The following is an 18,897-nucleotide window of genomic DNA, read 5'->3' on the forward strand; positions in this document are numbered from 1 at the left end:
CTAGTCTAATCCTTTCTGTGGGTCGGCTTTGCATTAAGCAAAGTCCATCAACTTGGCGTAAAGCTGGAGGAGTTTCGAAGACTGCTTATAGCCAGAGTATTACTGTAGTGTTATTCAATAATTGATGAAAATTTAATTCAGGGTTAGGACGTTAAGAAAGCGCGGCGTTCGATTCGTCGAGTCATCGATAGCGAAATAATAGTAGACATTTTGCTGTTAACGTGGCTTTCTCCGCTCTTTTATGAACGAGCTTGTCGAACGTTAGAAATAAAAGGAAGAAGGGGGTTAATACTGAGAAGCAACGCAACGGCCATATTTCTCAATAAACAATAAATCAACGAGGACGCCGACTAAGGTATAACGCCCTCTCTTATAGATCGCTTTTCTTCTTTCCTCTTTTCGGGACACGTGTCTTTATCCGCTTTTGCCCTAGCTCTTTCGTTCCTTTCTCCTTTCTTTCTTCGACGCTCTCCGACTCTCTTTCCGTCGCTTTTCAAGTCACCGAGCCCCCATTAATCTATGGTTATCTACGGCTTGCGCCGGATAAGTGCGTCGGAATGAGCCATTTCACCCTTGGGAGTTCGAATCCATTCTGTGCCCTCGAAGAGAAGGCTATCTATGGACTGGCCCTTGGGCATCCTCTTTCACCCTCGTGATGAGGTGTGCAAAACTTTGTCTTTAACGAGATCATAATGACAATACAGAGCGTGCGAAACCAGATCGTTTCGCTTTCAACCAATTTCGGATTTACGCCGTTGCGTTGCGATATTATAGCCGCAAGTTGTACTTTGTTTCGTTTCGTCGTTGAGTTTCGAAAGATTCCTCCGACATTCGCACCGGGTTCTCTTCGGCGGTGAATAATGCTCCCAGGTTATCCGTTCACCTTGGAGTCTCGTAAGTAAAGCGGAAAGCCACTCCTGTCTGCCGCTAGTCTGACCTAACGAACTAAAGAACAACTTTAGTTTTCAACCCTTGGCCCTCTCTCTCATCCTATCGCGACGACGACTCGCCCTTATCGTCGGGAAAGTTAAGTGGAAGAAAATGCGTGTTCGAAAAATGGGGAGATGCCGAGTAAAGTTGAAATTGATGCACTGTACGGGACCCTGAATCCACGAGGTTTACGTTGTCGACGCGTTGCGAGCTGCCAGTCGAGAGAACTTTTCCACGTTAGCAGGATGGACGGCGATCTATTATCGCGTTAGCAAAGAACCCGCTTCTACATCCAACAACAACACCGAAATAATTCGGGGAAATTGTTATTCGAAAGTATTATCGTTTCGGGAGATGAAATATTTAACAAACGTTTTAATAGATGCGAAAGCACGAACGCAAACGATATCGACGTACCGTGAATATCGCATGCTTCGCGACTGTCACAGACGAACCGAATGGACGAGCTGTCGAGAACGGCGCGAGTAATACGGTCGCTCGACTATAGACGCTGTTATTGCAACCGTGATAGTAACCGAATAGTCTAGGCTTCCGAACTGACGTTGGACGTGACAAGTGATATTATACCGAGTCGTCCAACTCTGCAGCAGCCCACCAGATACGGAGTGTCTGCCGCAGACGGTCTGTAACTCAGATACCAATGCGTTACGCGGGAACAGCCTTCGGATCGCGCCTTAGTTTCATCGCGATCTGCCTTGGGCAGATTGAAACGCATTGTTTTACCGCGGGGGTTTATCGTTTAACGGGTAACCAACGGAACTCACCGACGCGACGTTTGGTCGAATCGTTGATCCTCGATCGTATCGATGCGCAAATTTATTTTTCCATCTATCCATAACACGTTGGTGCATTGTTTCGTTGCGGCGCGCGATCGTGCCGTAGCACTCGGAACGCAGATTATAAATCGTGGCGATTGGGCGGGGAGGCGTAGGGGTGGACACCGTTCGATAAATTGGGATTTTATTATCGCTAATAACCATCCGAAATTATTGTCTAGTGATATTTACGCCGAGGCTAACCTCTCCCGGCATCGGACGTTCGAGCGTGTCGTGTACGAACATTCGTGGCGCTCACACAGACGGTTTTGCACACGCGGGGGTGTACATGCGCTTTTCGTGATCGTATTTTCGCCATTATTTACGCGTCGCGTGCATACGGTTCTCGCTTCTACGCGGCTTTACGAATGTTTATCGGCAAAAATTAACGGGCAATTTGTACCGGGCGCATTGTCGCTGGTAATTATTATTTTATCGATGGTCACGCGCGATCTCTCGCGCTCTCATTATTTATTGGCTGCCGCGTTCGATTCCATCGGCGACACTGCCTCCACTATTGCCAGCAGCGGTGTTACCGCTCTTTTCGAAGAATTTTGCTTACCGGGCAAACGAGAATTCGCACGATAGTATCGCGCGCGAGCTATTAAAACGTTCGTCGCATAGTTTCGCCAACTAATTTCCAATTAAACCTTTCTTTCGCCATACCATCGCGATTACGCGTTCAACGTCAACGTGGTTGCTATCGACATGCAATATTTTTCTCCTGCATCATCGTAAACGCATTGGCATCCATTTTGGTATAGTTACACGTGGCGATACCGTGAACATCGGCGTGTCGTTTCGCGTAATTGGCCAGGCTCATGCCAAGTCATGCACAGAAAAAATTACATTTCGCGGCACGTCGCGTGTTGTTTATACGCGTGCAGGCTGCAACACGGATACAAACGGTGTTTGCAAAACAAGAGATCGGTCGACGTCTGGTTGGTACCATTGTACGGAGAGAAAAACACTCTGGAAGTTTAAAGGTTGACGCATCGAAAGGAATTCCTTCGGTAATCGTAGACGATAACAACGGCCGCAGGAGCAATGGAAGAGTCGCGTTTCATATACGAGCCACGCACCACGGATACACTCGATAATATTTCGATTACGGTTATAGTAAATCTAAGCGAAGATGGGAAGGGGTAGTGGGGGTGAGGGGTGGTGTGTAGATAGCCCGAGGGAAATGGCATTAATTTCTATAACGACATTCGCCGCGGTGCGGCAATTTCGGTATCGTTTTATCGGCGGCCACGTAACGCCAATACGTGTGCATACGTGCGCATACAACGTCGAGGTATACGTGCCGGCCTCTACGCACACAGCTGCCTATCCGCCGCCGGCTTCAGCTAATTTCGTGTTTGCTCGATTAATTTCCCACGTTTAACGGAATTTGATGTTTCGTTAATTATTCTGTCGTGCGCGCTTCATACCGCACGCACACGTCCGCTACTTTTTCTCTCGACTACATCGTCCGTTCTTGCCGGAGAATGCAACTAATGTCAAGAATCGAATCGACGCCGAACGCAAATATCATTTCCATGAATTTTTCTTAATAACGTACACCGTATACAAAGTCTGTATTAATTTTTTTAGAGAGTCAACCGTTACCGTTCATCCAATAATCACGTAAGAGTAGTTAAAACGATCGTTACGTGTCGGTAACCAGTTATTCGGTATTCAGCGCCTGGTATCAATTACTCTCAGCCTTCGAACTCTATTGTAATTGTTTATTATTTCGAGAATATTATTATTCCGTTTGGTTATCCGAGAACAATCAAGAAAGAAACGACCACGTGACGATGCACGCGATGAAATATTGAAGCGGCTAGAAAGTGCGAGGCATCGTTAAGGCTGTAAGCTGACATTACTCGGAGCAAACTAATCGCAACTTGTCAGAGTGATATAGGGTATGCGTACACCATATACGAGAAGAGTTTAATGTCCCATTTAAGCCATGCGTGGCTTAGGTACGTCCATTTTCTAACAAGGCCCCTAAACCGGAGATTAAGCCATCACTTTACTCGAGAGCCTTTCAAAAATCCGAGGCTTACGTCTAGGCACCGGTACTGACGCGAACGTCGGCAGCGACTGCGAATTAATTATAGCGCCAAGCACTCTGCTATCCCGTCTCTCTTGGTTTTTGATAACGGATCCTTTTTCTCGCATTTTTATCTTCCGCTGTTCATATACTTTTCTAAACGGCTAAATTTCGTTGAAAATTACGGCTCCTTTCCTTCTCCGTTTCTCTGTTTGTTTGCTCGAGTGAAAAGTGCCACTCGTGGAGGTGACGTTGACGCAACAAGAGGAAAGATTCGGCTCGATACACGTATCGAGCAAGTTTGCAACATCGCGTAGCCCATTATACGTATACGTGGTTTCTCGTTTGCTCGCCTGTCGTAGCTGAAGGGTGGTGCGGTGTTCGCAACAGCCCGCTGCGCTGGTGTGATCGCGCGTACACGTTACCATGTGTGTATGCATTTACGTGCTACGTTGCCAATGATTTATGTATACCGCTAATTACCAGCATGCACTGCACTGTTTTATCCGGCGATCATAGTTTTATTAGGCCAACCTGTGCACTGCGGTATTGTCAGCGCCAAAAGCACCGCTGGTGAACAATCCGTGCCGGCTGCGTGAAATGTGCCACGTTCACGAACTGCCTCGATCGATTAACGTTTCGCGCAAAGATTCCTAGATATCGAGATTTCGATCGTGGCAAGCCTCGTCGTTGAAAAATTCATCGATAGTCGAATCAAATTAGCCCCTTCCCGTACATTAACGAGTCTGACTCGTGATGAAGATTTTGGCCCAAACATGACTACCACGAGCCAGACTCGCGAACAGAAGGTCGGCACAAACGTAAACATCACGAGCCAGGCTCGCGGACAGAGAGATCGTGATTGAGTTTTAGTTCCTATCAGTATGTCACAAGAGTCGGTCACGATTCTTATAATCTCTGTTACAAAGCAGTTTAGCATCAGTTTGGTCTGTTCATCACGCGTTGACGCCTACCGTTTGGACCCGGATTTCGTCGAGGTAAGTACCACGGGAAAGGATTAACAATAGTTCTAGTTTCTAATAGTTTTCTTTAGTCGCAAATCGTTCATACGGAGACCTTGTCGATTTACTTTTGTTTATTTTTACATATATCGAAAATCATTTTCGATTCGGCCAACAAAATGTTGATGTCTGGTTTTATTTGATTGTTTATCCTCGAACCGTATGATACGCGTACAGTGCGCGCCCCACTTTTTCCTTTGTACCACTGAACCGTCCCGTCGGGTTGTAACGTTTTATCTGGTGTATCTTCGATTCAGCTATATCCTCTGCCGAACCTGTTGCCATTTGACCGCAATGCTCGATTTCTATCGGTTATCGTGTTCCGTGAAACTCGAAGAATTTTTTACTGGGATTACTATGCATAAGTAATTGCTGCATTCGTGTGTCTCGGTGCAGTTACGTTTCACGTCACGGCAAGAAAATATTTCCACGACCAATGTTGTGACTCACGATTAGACAATAGTAATAATCGTAACGTAAAGTTCTTCTTTCGTTTGGCACTTGACATTCACCTACTGAAAAATAATTTGATTTTTTAATATCCTTATCGAGCACACGAGCCATGCAGCACGATGACTTCGGGATGAATGGAAGCTTGTTACGATAGGTGGCATGCAACTCTCGATTTCCTGCAAACTGGCCGTGGCCGTGCCGTGCCGTGCCGTGCCGTTCCACCAGAACATCCAACGATCGTTCAAGTAATTCGATCCTACAACGTGTCACGCGTTTCATTTATAATCGCACCGGAACGTCTATTAACGCGAGTTTGTGTGCTGTGCGAAGTAGAGTGGAGCGTTCGTGCGTGCGCGGAGTTGCTCTCGAAGGTAGTTTCGTCGAAGGGGATGGAAACGGGACGAAACGGAACGGAACGGAACGGAACGGAACGGAACAGGCTAGCTAAAAAGGGGTGTAGACGGAGGAGAGGGCTTGATAAAGGGTGGCGCGGGGCGGACGAGGACTATCGCTGTCGCTACCGGAGCCGGCAATGCGAGTGTCTAGGTTATCCGGTGACAAAGCTGGTTCGGTTCGTGCAACGAGGCTCCCCAGTACGTTGGATTATCACCATTGAAAATGGTGCAACTGAATCCCCACTGTTCGGATGCAGCGGCGCTTGAACGCGATACACGGTAAGCTTTGCATCGAAAACCAGAAGCGAATTCCTTGTCTGTCGCGCGTTTATTGACGATCACAAAACTTCCATCCGGTGTTGTTTTCCTCGATGGTTGAAATTTTCCCTTCGATCGATGTTTTTGATATACGATTACAGGTGACCGTTCCGACGCTACGAGGTTCTTCGTTGACGTCCGAGCCAATTCCTCACGGGTTAAATGTAAACAGTTATCGAGGACGTCCGGTTTTAGGAATGCTGGCCGAAATCTCGAGGTTTTCGGCACGCGCGATCACCGCGGATAGATAGAAACGACTCGTCGGATTCTTCCAAAGCACTAAAGTCGGATGGCCGGTGAACGAGGTAAGGCGAACCACCCTCCAGAGGGTTGTAGCTAAATTGGCGGCAGTATATTACCGGTCAGACTCCCGCATTTAATTTGAATATAATCGTGGAAGGAGATCTCAGGAGCTCGGGGGCACTACGCGACGCAGAACTGCGTGACGGTGACCGGAAGTGGTCCCGGGACACCGGAAACAAAATGGCCGCTCCCTTCTACGCGACTCGCCTCGTTCCACTCTCTACGACCTTCCTACGTACCTACGCCTCTCCTTGCTACCCTCCTAAAGAGCGTGAATTCGTAACGCGAACTTCACTTTGCATTGTGTGACTTTGCGGTGGTCTCGTTTGAACATCGATACACTCGCCCGTTTTATCGTTTAACGCGTTCGCTGTCACGTCAGTTTTCCCTCTCTGGGTACAACGAATACAAATATTCGATCGACTACTTATTTTCCAGCCAATTACATTATACGTATTTATAGTTGGCCGTTTGGCGCATTGTGTGAAAGAAAGATCGGAAGCTTATTCGGGAACGTTTCTAATAATGTCCGTATCGTTACTTACATATGCAACGTTCGTACACGACCGAGGGAGTTTAATGATTTTCGAGTAATTACGAGGCCAGGCGATGACTCGCGTGGGAATGCAGCAGGGCAGCGTGTTCGATAAGCGCCACGGAACAATAACAATTAAACCGGCCCAACTTGTAATGCCTAAATACAATATAAGCACGAACAACGAACTACTGCGAGGGTGAAGATATATGCCAGCTTCAACAATGCCGCTGTGCTTTAGGTAGACAAAAGACGGGTCTGAAGTTTCGTCGGTTAAATCGTAAGTTGAAAAAGCTTAGGCGTTTAACGTTCTCTTCCGAGTTTCTTGAGACGTTTAAACAACTTTAACTGCCGCTCATCCGTCTATCGTGAAATATTCCAAAAGTATCGTTCTTAGAAAGGGGATAATTTCTTTTAAAAATGGGCTATAAAAAAGACAGAAGGTTACTTGTAACGTAATAATGCGTTTCTTTTTCTAGCTTTGATCAAGACAAAGCCGCCATCGTGGCTCTTGAATAAAAGGAGTCGTTCGTCTTACGAGGCCACGACGACGACGACGACGACGACGACAACTTGAAAAGGTCGTATAATTTTTGTTAATTCTATCGATGACTTTTACGAATACCGTAAATTCGACGGACATACCTGTTAATGGATAAACAGAGTTCTTTTATCGACACGTACATCTCGGTAGGAGAAACTACATGCGAGAGAAGAGAGCGATCGAGAGCGAGCGAGAGAGAAAGAGGCCTGCCCTTACGAGTTTACGATGTACGACTCGGCTTAGGAGCGTATGATTAAACAACTCAGGTGTTTTATGCTTGGCTCGTGGAGATCGCGTGACCCAACGGCCACATCCGTTTCCGTTTTACCTACGGTCAACCGCTTCGACCCCTAACCGATGGTTCGCCTTAAGGGCTGCACGTTACCTTCGACCACGAAAGAAAGTATACTTTCGACGTATCTTTAAGCAGTAATCGGCTTGGCTCGATACTCTCACATGCGCCGGCTAGAAGCCTACGTCGGGCTGCTAACATTTATTCGTGGCTCCACGCTTGCCTGCTATTTTTTTTTTTAAATTTCTTGTATTTTTATTGTTCGCGTTCGGGCGACGTTTGCGCGATAGTAGTTCTATTTTTAATAGTAGATTACGTTTAAAATTAAAATCATGGTACACCGATCGATCGAATGGAAGTCTGTTAATCCAAGATGGAAACAGTCGAAGCAAGAAAGGTCAGAGAAATGCCACGGTTTGACATTATGCGGGCGAAATGCCGCGACAACACCCCTTTGAACCGTGTCTGACCAAGCAAGAACAAGCCGCTCGGTTAGTTTTGAAATCGATGGATGCTCGTTAATTTCGACGTAACGTTCACTATCGAATATCCCTAGAATAATTTTGGCCAGAAAAATGAATTAATTTGGTAATTTTTGATTATCGGAGCTCGGTTACGCGCCAACGTCTCTCACCGCGGGCATTTGGCACTCGTACATTCGCTCCCACTCCCTGAGATTCGTTAGTTTTCCGGAAAATTAGCCGGCATGATTTGCATCTGACATACACCTCCAGGCATCTACACGTCGCTCGCATAGTTCGCAACTCTGACTTTCAACTCGGATCTCCTCTCTTGCTGGATGTCTCAACGCCCCTCCGTAACGCTCTCGCGTCAATTACGCCCGTCACGAGACGAGGTTTCCGAGAGCTTCCTTGTTTACGGTATAATGGATTCATTTTTTAGAAATTCTAGGTTCGCGGGAATCGTACGAACTCTCTAGTGTCCGTAGAAAACAAAGAAAATGTTAAACAACGATCGGTAGATCGAATAAACTACCCCTTTGACCTCGACGATCGTCGATCAAATATTTCGACCAAGAGACGACGCGCACATATTCTCGGTTTCTTGATTCTTCCGGCGATTATCCTCATCCGGCAGATTCAGCGAGGTGTTTCGACTTAAACACAGACTCGAACGAGTTTCAGCTTAACTTGGTTGTTGTGAATAAGTAAGCGAAGTGTTGCAGAAGTTTAGCCGAGACCCCCAGGCACAGACTCGGGGTGGCTCGAATTAAATTGTTATACGGATGAGCTGCCACGACGAATACTTTGCAGAAACCAGCGACTTTCCCGCCACCCTTGGTTCTGAATGTTTAATCACTGTCTCTCATTAGATTTAATAAAATAATACCGGTATTATGTATTAAACTACACAGCGACTGTGTCCACGCGATAGCGGTATTTTCTAACAAATATTTCATAATTTAAAACAGTTTATGTTTTACGAATGAATTTAATATCTTTATATATCTTACCTGTGATTGCATTGTTGGCAGGCGAAACATTCCAAGTGATAGACGTTGGTTCTCGCCCTCATCACTAGCTCGACGGCCGGTATCATTTTGTTGCAAGCCGCGCAATGGCCAGTGTTTCCAAAAAGTCTGCGCAATCGAGAAACAAGGGGAGTTTATTAATACCATTATGATAAAGACTCGGAGCACGGTTTCTCGGTGATATTGCTTTCCAGCCTGGCGTAAAATTAGAAAATTCGGAACGGCGCGACGAGACGAGACCTACGGTGACCCTCTCGCATCGATGACATTAGAGAAAAGTTTTAGTTGGCGTACAACGGGAACCAATAAGCTTACGGTCGCCACGAATATGCTATCTTCAAATATTGGGCCATTAATAAAGGCCACGGAACTTGGATAGCGAGCGCTCTTTGCAGACGCGCCACCTGCGCTCGTTCCCTCGGGACTTTGTGATCTCAACGCGGTTTATTTGCCCTCGCCTGTTTATACGGGACGTGGATGTATTCAATAAGGGAAACTCATCTGTAAAATTCGATTTGTTGGTTCCGTTCTCCTCGCCAGGACGGTTCGTCCGTGCGGTTTACCCTCTGTATTACTCTTCGGTGCTTATTGGCGTCACGGAGAACGTAACGAAATGAAACGTTTAAGTACTTTGAGAAGAATGGAATTATTATTTTGCGACATTATCGACAAATCGATACTACCGATTTTTCTATTGTCTGGCGCTCAGCGACAGAGAGAGATTACGGAACGATAAACTCACCTTAGATAGTCCCTTTTGCACAATATAAGGTTGGTTTTCGTGTACAGCGTCGAGCCAACTTCGACGAGTCTGCACGCGCAACAGCTGCATTTTAAACAGTCCTCGTGCCAGAACATGTCCAACGCTTTCAGAAGGTATCTGTAACGAAACGAAATATTCGTTTGTCTCCTTTTTCCCCCCGCAAAAAGGTGTACAAATCAATGCGATCGATCGAGCAACCCTTTACCTTTCTGTAATCACTTTCCCGCAGCCTGCACATTCCTGTTGAGCAGCTCCGTTCTTGCTCGGCTCGCTTTTACTCACATCCATCGTCATTTTATTACTCGTTAGATGTGTCTCTTGTTACCTGAAACGTAACAAAATTCGTAATTGATTATTAGGATCTGACACGAACAGCAGGAACGAATAATACAACCAATTAATACGAGCACAGAATTATTATATTGCATCGAGGAATTAATTTACGGTCTCGATTTGGATATACGGTAAATCAACGTCAACAGGATCGAATGAGTAATCACGTTCGCGTGCTTTTAACAAGTTCCGCCGGCATCTGGCACTAGAACGGTCGGCTCGTCTATGAGCAATTAGAGTTACAGGTTCAGAATTTAACGGCGCGGTTAGTGCCATCTGTGTCCATCCTGAGCGGGGGTGGTTTTTCTCTCTTCCTACTCCCATCGACCACCACCACCACCACCGTCTCTTTCTCGCGATGCGGTCAGAGTTTAGAATCGAATTAGTTTGACCCTCTCTCCACTTATTGCGCGTTTAAGCGCCACCGGTTCTGAAACAACCACCGGCTTGTCGGGTAACGGCTGTGCGAGCTTCCCGATAAACATTAATTGTTTTCGCCCAGAGACGTATGTATGTGTAATCCTAACCTGCGCCCCATTTAAACCGAATTTTCGAGGGTTTAACGTTTATTTAATTGGCATCGCGCGCTTTTCGCTCCTTCGTTTCACTTTAGTAGCCAATTATCTTTATCCGTATGAAATATGAAAACATGATACTTTTTTCAACCACGAAAAATTATCCAAAGTGTCAGGACTCGATCGATTCAATTCCGATTCGTCGTAAATTCGAACTAAAGCGATGACAAAGCAAACTTATTTTAAACAACAAAAATGGTAGGTGTTCGGGATTAGAAATATTTTTGAATCTAGCTAGAACCATATTGAAATCCTAAACGAATTCTAATTGAGGTACCCAATTAGAATCTGATCGGTGGATTGTTACACTTCCGATCAGATCCCAATTAGGGAACGAGAAATCGGAACCGATCCCAATTAGAATCCAAAGATTTTTCCACGCGTGAAAATGAATTCAACTATTTAAAAATACCTTCCTAAAATTTTATTTTGAAATTTTATAAGATAACAAAGTTATAGAATATTTTTGAGGGTGTATCAGATTCCTGAAGAGCACCGACCGGAAAGATTCAACATGACCGTATTTTATCTTTTACGAATAAAATGCCTCGATAACAATTAACTGTAACATTGATTATTATAGCATTAGGTGACGATCGATAAGAAGAACAAGGCGTTTTTCGCTTATAATTAGACTCGAATAGCGTCTAGTAGAGCGTTCGATCTTAGCCACCCGGTATATTTACGAGTACCCGTGAATGCTATGAGCAAAGTTTGTGCGGTTTCAATATGTTCTCTCCCCTTAGCCTGGACACAATATTACAGGGACGTTAATATCTTCTATGCGGTTGAGACTCCGAAGCAAATATTAATATCGAGCCTTTGATACGTTAATTATTAAAGACTGAAGTATTAGAAACTCGCGGATTCGTGTACGGTTTCGTCTTCGTCGAGCGATGTTATCGGAAACGATAGGAAAATCGAACGCAACGATGACATTAACGAGTTCATTGCGTCACATCTATTGTGTACTTTCCAGACTATCGATACGTTCAATACGATATAAATTATTATATAATTATTATTCGTAAGCACATACTCCTACGAGTGTAGTGATTAATGGAATAACCAACTAGCCGGGTAAATTATGCAAACTATTAAATCCGAATGGACGCAAAATTTCCCACATAATAATTGTGCAGCAATCGAATGCGTCCCGATGCAATTTATGTCGGGTATTAATATATTTTATTGTTACAATGGGTTGATTAAAGTCACCGTTAATACGTCAAGGGTGAGGGGGAGAATATCAAACGAGTTTAATAAGTAAGAATTAACAATACGAAATGGTGATTTTTGTTTAGGGGATACGAAACGTGTTTCTCGCATCGTCGAAAAATTCATTGTCGACCAACGACAGTGGACACCGAATCCTTTGAGACGCGAAACGAGCATACGCGTATTCTATAACAACAGAAGTATTTTCGAGTTAGGTCTACAGGAATTCGGCCACAGAAATTCCTGCGGAAACCAACCTGAATACCACCGACGACCTCGAAAACCTTCGCCGACCCTGTGTGGTCAGTCAATTTCCACTTTGTTCCGTAATTTTCGTGGTCGCGTAATCTCTTTCCCCCGTGCTCTCTCTCTCTCTCTCTCTCTCTCTCTCTCTCTCTCTCTCTCTCTCTCTCTCTCTCTCTCTATTATATCTATCTATCTAGGTAGTGCATCGCCGACTCGCGCAGTCGACTCGAGGCAAACAATAGGTACAAGTGCCAAACAATTAATTCGGTACTCAAACGAGTAACTATAATTAGAATATTTACGCGTAATCTGATCGCTCGCGGACGCGATTATGCTGTAACACTAACGGCGATTATTCACCGATATCACGACTACCTTTTCGTGCTTCGCGTGGCTTTAATTGCTCGGCAGAGAAGTTAGTATCGTCCAGAGAGGCCAACGGAGCACAGTGGAAACGGTTCGCTGGAACGTAACCGTCAAGGGTTCATAACGAGAGAGCCTTCCCTTCGAAAGCCGCTCGCATCGCTGGCGATCTGTTCATCAGGTACGTGATCAGATCATCCACGGACGCTGCTCCTCAAAGCGACGATAATTCGATTATCTCGTACATGTTCGACGACCACCGACATGTCCTCCAATTGATAGATCTTCTCGGTTAACCATCTTCATGAATGTAATTAAATTACTTCCACGTACTCTGTATCTTTTCGTTCAAACATCTTTCGCTGTTAGTCGAGTGACTTTCAGCATTTAATTATCTCACCGTTTCTATATTTAAGCTCAACGTTCTAAGTACACGACGCATACGAGACTTTCTCGATATAGACGAACAACCGGTAACCAGTGCAATTTTAATTTAATTTACTTTTCCTGTACGACTCGACGTCGAAATTCTCAGACACGTTACGTAGTTCCCGACCGATTTCTTTTATGCGAAACTCGAGAAAAGTAGCTTTCTCTATTTATCGACGTAACTGGGCAGTCTCGATGCAGTTCTCAAGGCTCCGCCCTCGCAGAATCCGCGACACTCCCAGAGCACCACCCCCGCAATCTCTTCACCGGTGAAACTAAATTTCTTCCAAGTATCTTTTTTACGCAACAATGTTTACTGGAAATAGTTCGTTTCCAGTGATATATTTGTTCTTGGAATGCCTTACGAAGATTTGTACGCACGTAGAGGAGGCGTAAAAACTAACTAGGTTGGTTTGCGAGCGTGCCGCCTTTGTCTTTAATAATGCTCCCGCGGAAGCGTTATCTTTTACTTTTAGGACGAGAGTACTGGCATCCGGTGAGTCGGTCCATTAATTAGGCGGGCCACATTAAGCCGAGCATTAATATACTCCACTGGCTGTTTTGTTTTATCCCGCAGGAAGGACGTAACCTTCCCCGGAGGTCGAAGGGGGTGGCCAGGCGAAAGCAAGAGGGCGAATTATTTCGACGGCGGCAGCTTGCTAATCCGACCTGCCATACTATCGCCTTATCCCCAGAGACTGTTTAAATTCTGTAAATCGTTCCGAATATGCCCCGCACCTCCCGCGTTAACCAGACACCATCGCGTCGCTATTACGTCTTTCGAAGCAATTAAAGAAATCGCCCGTCTTGTTAAAGTTACGCGACACAAAGGCCGTGTTGTTTAGAATGGCCATATTATTTTAGATCGATGCTCGTTTCATTCGACTCTTGATTAATCTTGGTTTCCGGTGTAAAACCTTAGGAAACGAATGGTAGACGCGTGTTTAGGTCAGCCCGCAGGGACGATTGCGACGGGGGAGACAGGGACAGGGGCAGGGACCGTCCGTAACGATGTAATTTAACGGGTGAAAGGAATATTTCCTACGGAATAAATCTCGCGTAACACCGCCAGTGAAATCCTCGTTTACCCGGTATTCAGCTCTTGCTAATGGAGGTAATTTAAGGGATGTTTTAAGCGGGCAGTCGCCTCTGCCGCACGTGAGTCGCACAAAAAGTTCACGTATTACGACCGCAGCCGCACCGTAATCACGCATTAGCATTCCGAACGGTTGGTGTCGACCGAAAGCACACCGCTTAAACTTTTGCGCAACGATGAAAAACCAGAGGACAGTAGCGCGAAACGTCCAAATTATCCGCGATTTAATAGAACGAAACAAAGATTCCGTCGTTCGCCTACTCTGCCGAGGTTCCGCCGATTGTTTTCCAAGCAGTCCGTTATATTATCCGTTGTTTTTTGTACTCGCGAGATCGATAATATTAAGAATAGCAAATACAGGGAAAATACTCGACAAGGAAGCCATCCTTGCGGATAATTTTCATCCGCAGACCCTTAGGGACGACGGAAACGACGGAACGGACTAACGGTCTGTTTAACAAGTTCTTTCGCGCCGATAAACGCGCCACAGTGTCTCCACTCTTTTTCTGTTCATATTTGTCGTCCCCTTTCTGCCAGACCTCGGTTAATGAAATTCTAGTCAGGTCGTGGAATTCTTTCGTCAGGTGGCGATGCCACCTACCCACGGTTGCGTTTTCTGTTTCTTTCTTTTTCTGTTCGCGTCGTTTCGTTTCGTTTCGTTTCGTTTCGTTTCATTCAACTGTCTCTCTCGGTATCTCTCCATCTCCCAGCCAGCCACTCTCTCTGTATCCTCTGCTGTGCCGCGAGAGGGTAGCCGCAGTCTTGTGGAGTACAGGGCAGGGGTAACGGGGTTTGCGTACGTCGTGGCGCGGAGGGTCGGTAGCTGAAATGGGGTGGTGTGCAGTCAGATTACGCTAAGCTATGCCCGTACGTGCTCGCATGGAAGTTCCACCCCTCACCGGGCTTGCCACCCCGCCTGGGAAAATGTATTTATTGTTGTTTGTCCAGCGTTCTGTATATGGCCATCGCCGGAGTGAGCGAACCGTGGAGGGGAGAGAGAATCGCCCGAGGTTCAAGTTGAAAAAAAATTGCCCGGGGACGACCACCGCGATGCCGAGCATAAATTTAAGCGACGCTCACACCTCTCTGCCCAACCCTTCGAGACTCCCTCGCGATCCTTCCTACTGTTTTTTGGATTTCAATCCAACCGTCCGTTTAAATACAATACATCTGGGATTAGACTGAAAAGATGCGTATTCTTTACCGAAGGTGTGGAACTCGTCGTCGTCGACGTCGACGTCGTCATCGTCGGGGATAATCTCTAAACGGATTTCTCCGATTTGTCATTAAACGAACTTACTAATTAGCGAAAGGCGTTAAACGTCCCTCGAAATCGAAATCGATGAAATCGTTCGTATATCGTGTTTTACGAGAACCGAAACTTTTACGGGCAACCCAAGTCAACGATTTACAAGTCAGGCTTAGCAGCGGGATGCTAATTACGTAGACGGTAACGATCGGAACGGATCTTATCGTCCGGCAATCGATTCGACTACTCGCAATTCGATACATTCCCGATGTCGACGACAAAGGGGCTGTAACTACTTTGGAAACTTTTATCTTGCAGGATTAATGGACGGATTAAAGTATTTGCGGCGGGATGCGGGCTGATTGGGGTAAATCGTGGTGGGATTAGAACTTGATTGGCTAATTTGTAAGTGTCCCCGGCAGCCGGGCACGAATTTAACGATCGATCGGTATCCTCTTTCCACATACGTGCCCAGCAATTCTCGCTCGAGATGTTGAGACGACGACGAAGGCTATCTTGGAAACGATTTCGAATTTGTAGTTTACTTTATATCACGATGGCTGCAAAGAGTAATCTACAGGGTGTTCGGCCACCCTTGGGAAAAATTTTAATAGAGGATTCTAGAAGACAAAATAAGACGAAAATCAAGAATAGCAATTTATTGATAAAGACTTCGTTAAACAGTTATTAATGTTTAAAGTTCCGCCCGTACTGAATTTTTTGTCTCGAAAATGCTTACAATTGACCCCTGCAACTAAAAATAATTTTTCCAAGACGATTTGAAATTTTTGAATTTAATTGTTAATTACTTTTTAACGAAGCCTCCATCAAGAAATTGGTATTCTTGAATTTCGTCTTATTTTGGCTTCTAGAATGCTCTATAAAAATTGTTCCCAGGGGTGGTCGAACACCCTGTAGATTTTATTTGAAAATTTCTTATCGTAGAATAACAGAGGTTATCGAGACGAGAAGCTTCGAGTATTTTACGTTCGTAAAGGGCTGCATCGAAAAAAGAAAATATTCTCGATGAACGTTATTGCGCGTAACGTGTCCAAAGTAAGAGAATTTGTCAAATAGTATATCGAAACGCGTCATGTTCGGCCGGTAAACAAAAGGCCTAGCACAGTTGGAGCGTGAGATTAGCTGGGTTGCTCGGTCGCCTTCATCTCGAGTGGTCAAGACTACTTAATGGGCGGTCAGTGCATGCGAGCGGGCGTTAGACTGATTTACATCGTATCCCTCTACCGAAAGCGAGCGCGAGTCAGGGAGCTGTGGTCGGTTGAGAAATGTAACCAACGATGGACATCGATTCACGCGGCGCGGCGTAACGTCGGTTTACTCGGTATTTTCCGAATTAGGTAAGCAAGAAGCGAACAAAGGACACAGTAGCGAGTAGCGGTGTACGGAAAAGGAGAATAAAGAGGCGATAAAGGAGCATCGAGTCGCGAAAACCGAGGGAACCGTCGCGTTTCTGACGTGGTTAGATCGTCACTCGGACCTACGAAGCAAGTGTCGCGCCGGAGGGATACTTGCATCGGCTGAGCCCCCGTCGTATAACTCACGACCCTTGTTTCGCGGCTGATCGACGTTTCGAAATATTTCCCAACTGAGCGTTCAGACGTTGCTCGGCTGTCCAGCTTCCTGTCTCCTTACAATTCGCAGACAGTCCTATGCCAGGACAGAGTCAGGACAAAACCGGTCTCCGGTGATGGACTCGCGGAAGATAAGGGAGCATTCATGACAAAGACAAAACGCGCTCACCAGTTGTATACCGCCTCGTGGTACCGTGTCGCCGTTCCTCTTTCCTCCCTCTTCTGCCCGCCCCCGCCACCCTTGGCGATCGTTCGTTTGCCGTTTAGCGCGACGGCGCGAGACAATGAGCGAAAACTTTTATTATTAATGTTTCGTGGCAAGATAACGCCGGTTGAAGCGAGTTACGCCTCTGCCCACTTTCCTCTCCCGCTCCCGTCGTCAGTGCCACGCCGCTACGGTTTGTTGCAGCCGATTCGCGTCGGAGCTTCTTTGCGTTTTTTGGTTCAACCCCCTCCTTCGCCCCGTCGTCTGCTAGAATCGCGACGTTTCGCATACCCTGCGGATAAGATGTTTTTTGGTTCCTCGTTCTCGCGAACCTGCGAACCAAGACGCCTATCCGTGATTGCGACTTGTTCGAACACACCTTCCCCGTTCCAGCATAGCGTCGAAACATTTATTACCGACCGCATTAACGTTCAAGTTGCTCTTTGAAATTAGCATTTTAACAGATTCGTTCGATCGTGACCTTTGAGAAATTCGCTGAAAGTTTCAAGAGAAATTTTAGCAGGAATTAATTAGCATTCCTATGAGTCCGCGTAAATCAAATACACGGTATGCCGCCGCGGGAACGGAGAACGAGATATCTCCCCGAAGAATGTTTATTAATTGTTTCCCCTCGCTTGGCACGATCGCGGTACCGTTTCGCGCCCAAGAAAAATAAAGAAATGTTAGTTCGACGGACTGTTAGGTAAAAGCGAAACTATAAGAGAAATAGCATCGTTATTAAAAGGATCGGTAGGCAGGAATATTCGTTAAATTGTACCGTATTTCGAGTAAGAGGAGTATGATTAACTCCAGCCCCATCCTTGGTCTAGTCCGGATAACTCATTCAAGACGGTCTGGCCGCAATAAGACGAAGGTCCGGACACTCGGGACATATTCTCGGTCGTTGCGCGTGAGTTAGGACTGCTCCAGGAACGGTTAGCCGTTAGCAGTTAGTCGGTAAATAACCTAGACACCCTACCCGACTACCCTTCTACGTGAATAGATACGCTCTTCCGTGGGCCTTTGTCTAACTTTCGATCGGTTTTCGGTCAGGTCGGTCGCGTTCGCCTAAACATTCGGACCCGTTTGTTAAATAACCCTGTTCGCGGCGAATAAGGGGACGTCTATCGCGTTTCATCCCTAAATAAAAGTGTTAAACTCTCGACGATAATCTTCGATCACGGGAGGGGAACCGAGTTTTGACGTTTCGATGGATTTGAAAGAACGACGTCAAAGACAAAGCGCTCGTCGAAGGCGAGGGGACGTCCAAGAGGTCTCGACAACCGACCCTTACGGTTCTCGTTCTGGAGTAGTTTCGTTATTGACCGGCCGAAGAGTACAACTCGTTCACGGACGGGAACACTTAATCCAAGTAGGTGCTCCGTTAAACCGATGACAGGAAACGTCAGGGTGCTACCGCACTTGGTGATACATCGATATTCGCGAGAAGTGTCCGTGACGGGGCATGGCACCGCGCCGCGCCGCGCCGCTCGAAACGGCGAAACACGCTCAGAGTATTAGCGACTCGATCGCCAAGAAATTCGGTACTTGTTGATTCTTCTACGAAACGATCGATCTGTAAAATTGCTGGGAATATCCCTTTTGCTGCATGGGTACGACAGATCCATTGTTTTACCTTTCCAACTTAAATTGTTTTATACTTGAAA

The 18,897-nt window shown here is 46.0% G+C and overlaps 1 protein-coding gene across 1 annotated transcript in view; it reads right to left on the reverse strand.

Annotated features, from left to right (window-relative positions):
* LOC143340795 (LIM domain only protein 3) overlaps window positions 1-18,897 on the reverse strand; it is a 62,576-nt gene that overhangs the window by 18,233 nt on the left and 25,446 nt on the right. The window contains exons 2-4 of the mRNA XM_076763100.1: window positions 10,130-10,249; window positions 9,904-10,041; window positions 9,144-9,269 (exon numbers count right to left, since the gene is read on the reverse strand). Of these exons, the coding sequence (XP_076619215.1) occupies window positions 9,144-9,269; window positions 9,904-10,041; window positions 10,130-10,218 (353 nt within the window). The 5' untranslated portion in view covers window positions 10,219-10,249. The remainder of the gene's footprint in view (window positions 1-9,143; window positions 9,270-9,903; window positions 10,042-10,129; window positions 10,250-18,897) is intronic.

This window comes from Colletes latitarsis, chromosome 4 (assembly GCF_051014445.1).
Source record: "Colletes latitarsis isolate SP2378_abdomen chromosome 4, iyColLati1, whole genome shotgun sequence".
NCBI lineage: Eukaryota > Metazoa > Arthropoda > Insecta > Hymenoptera > Colletidae > Colletes > Colletes latitarsis.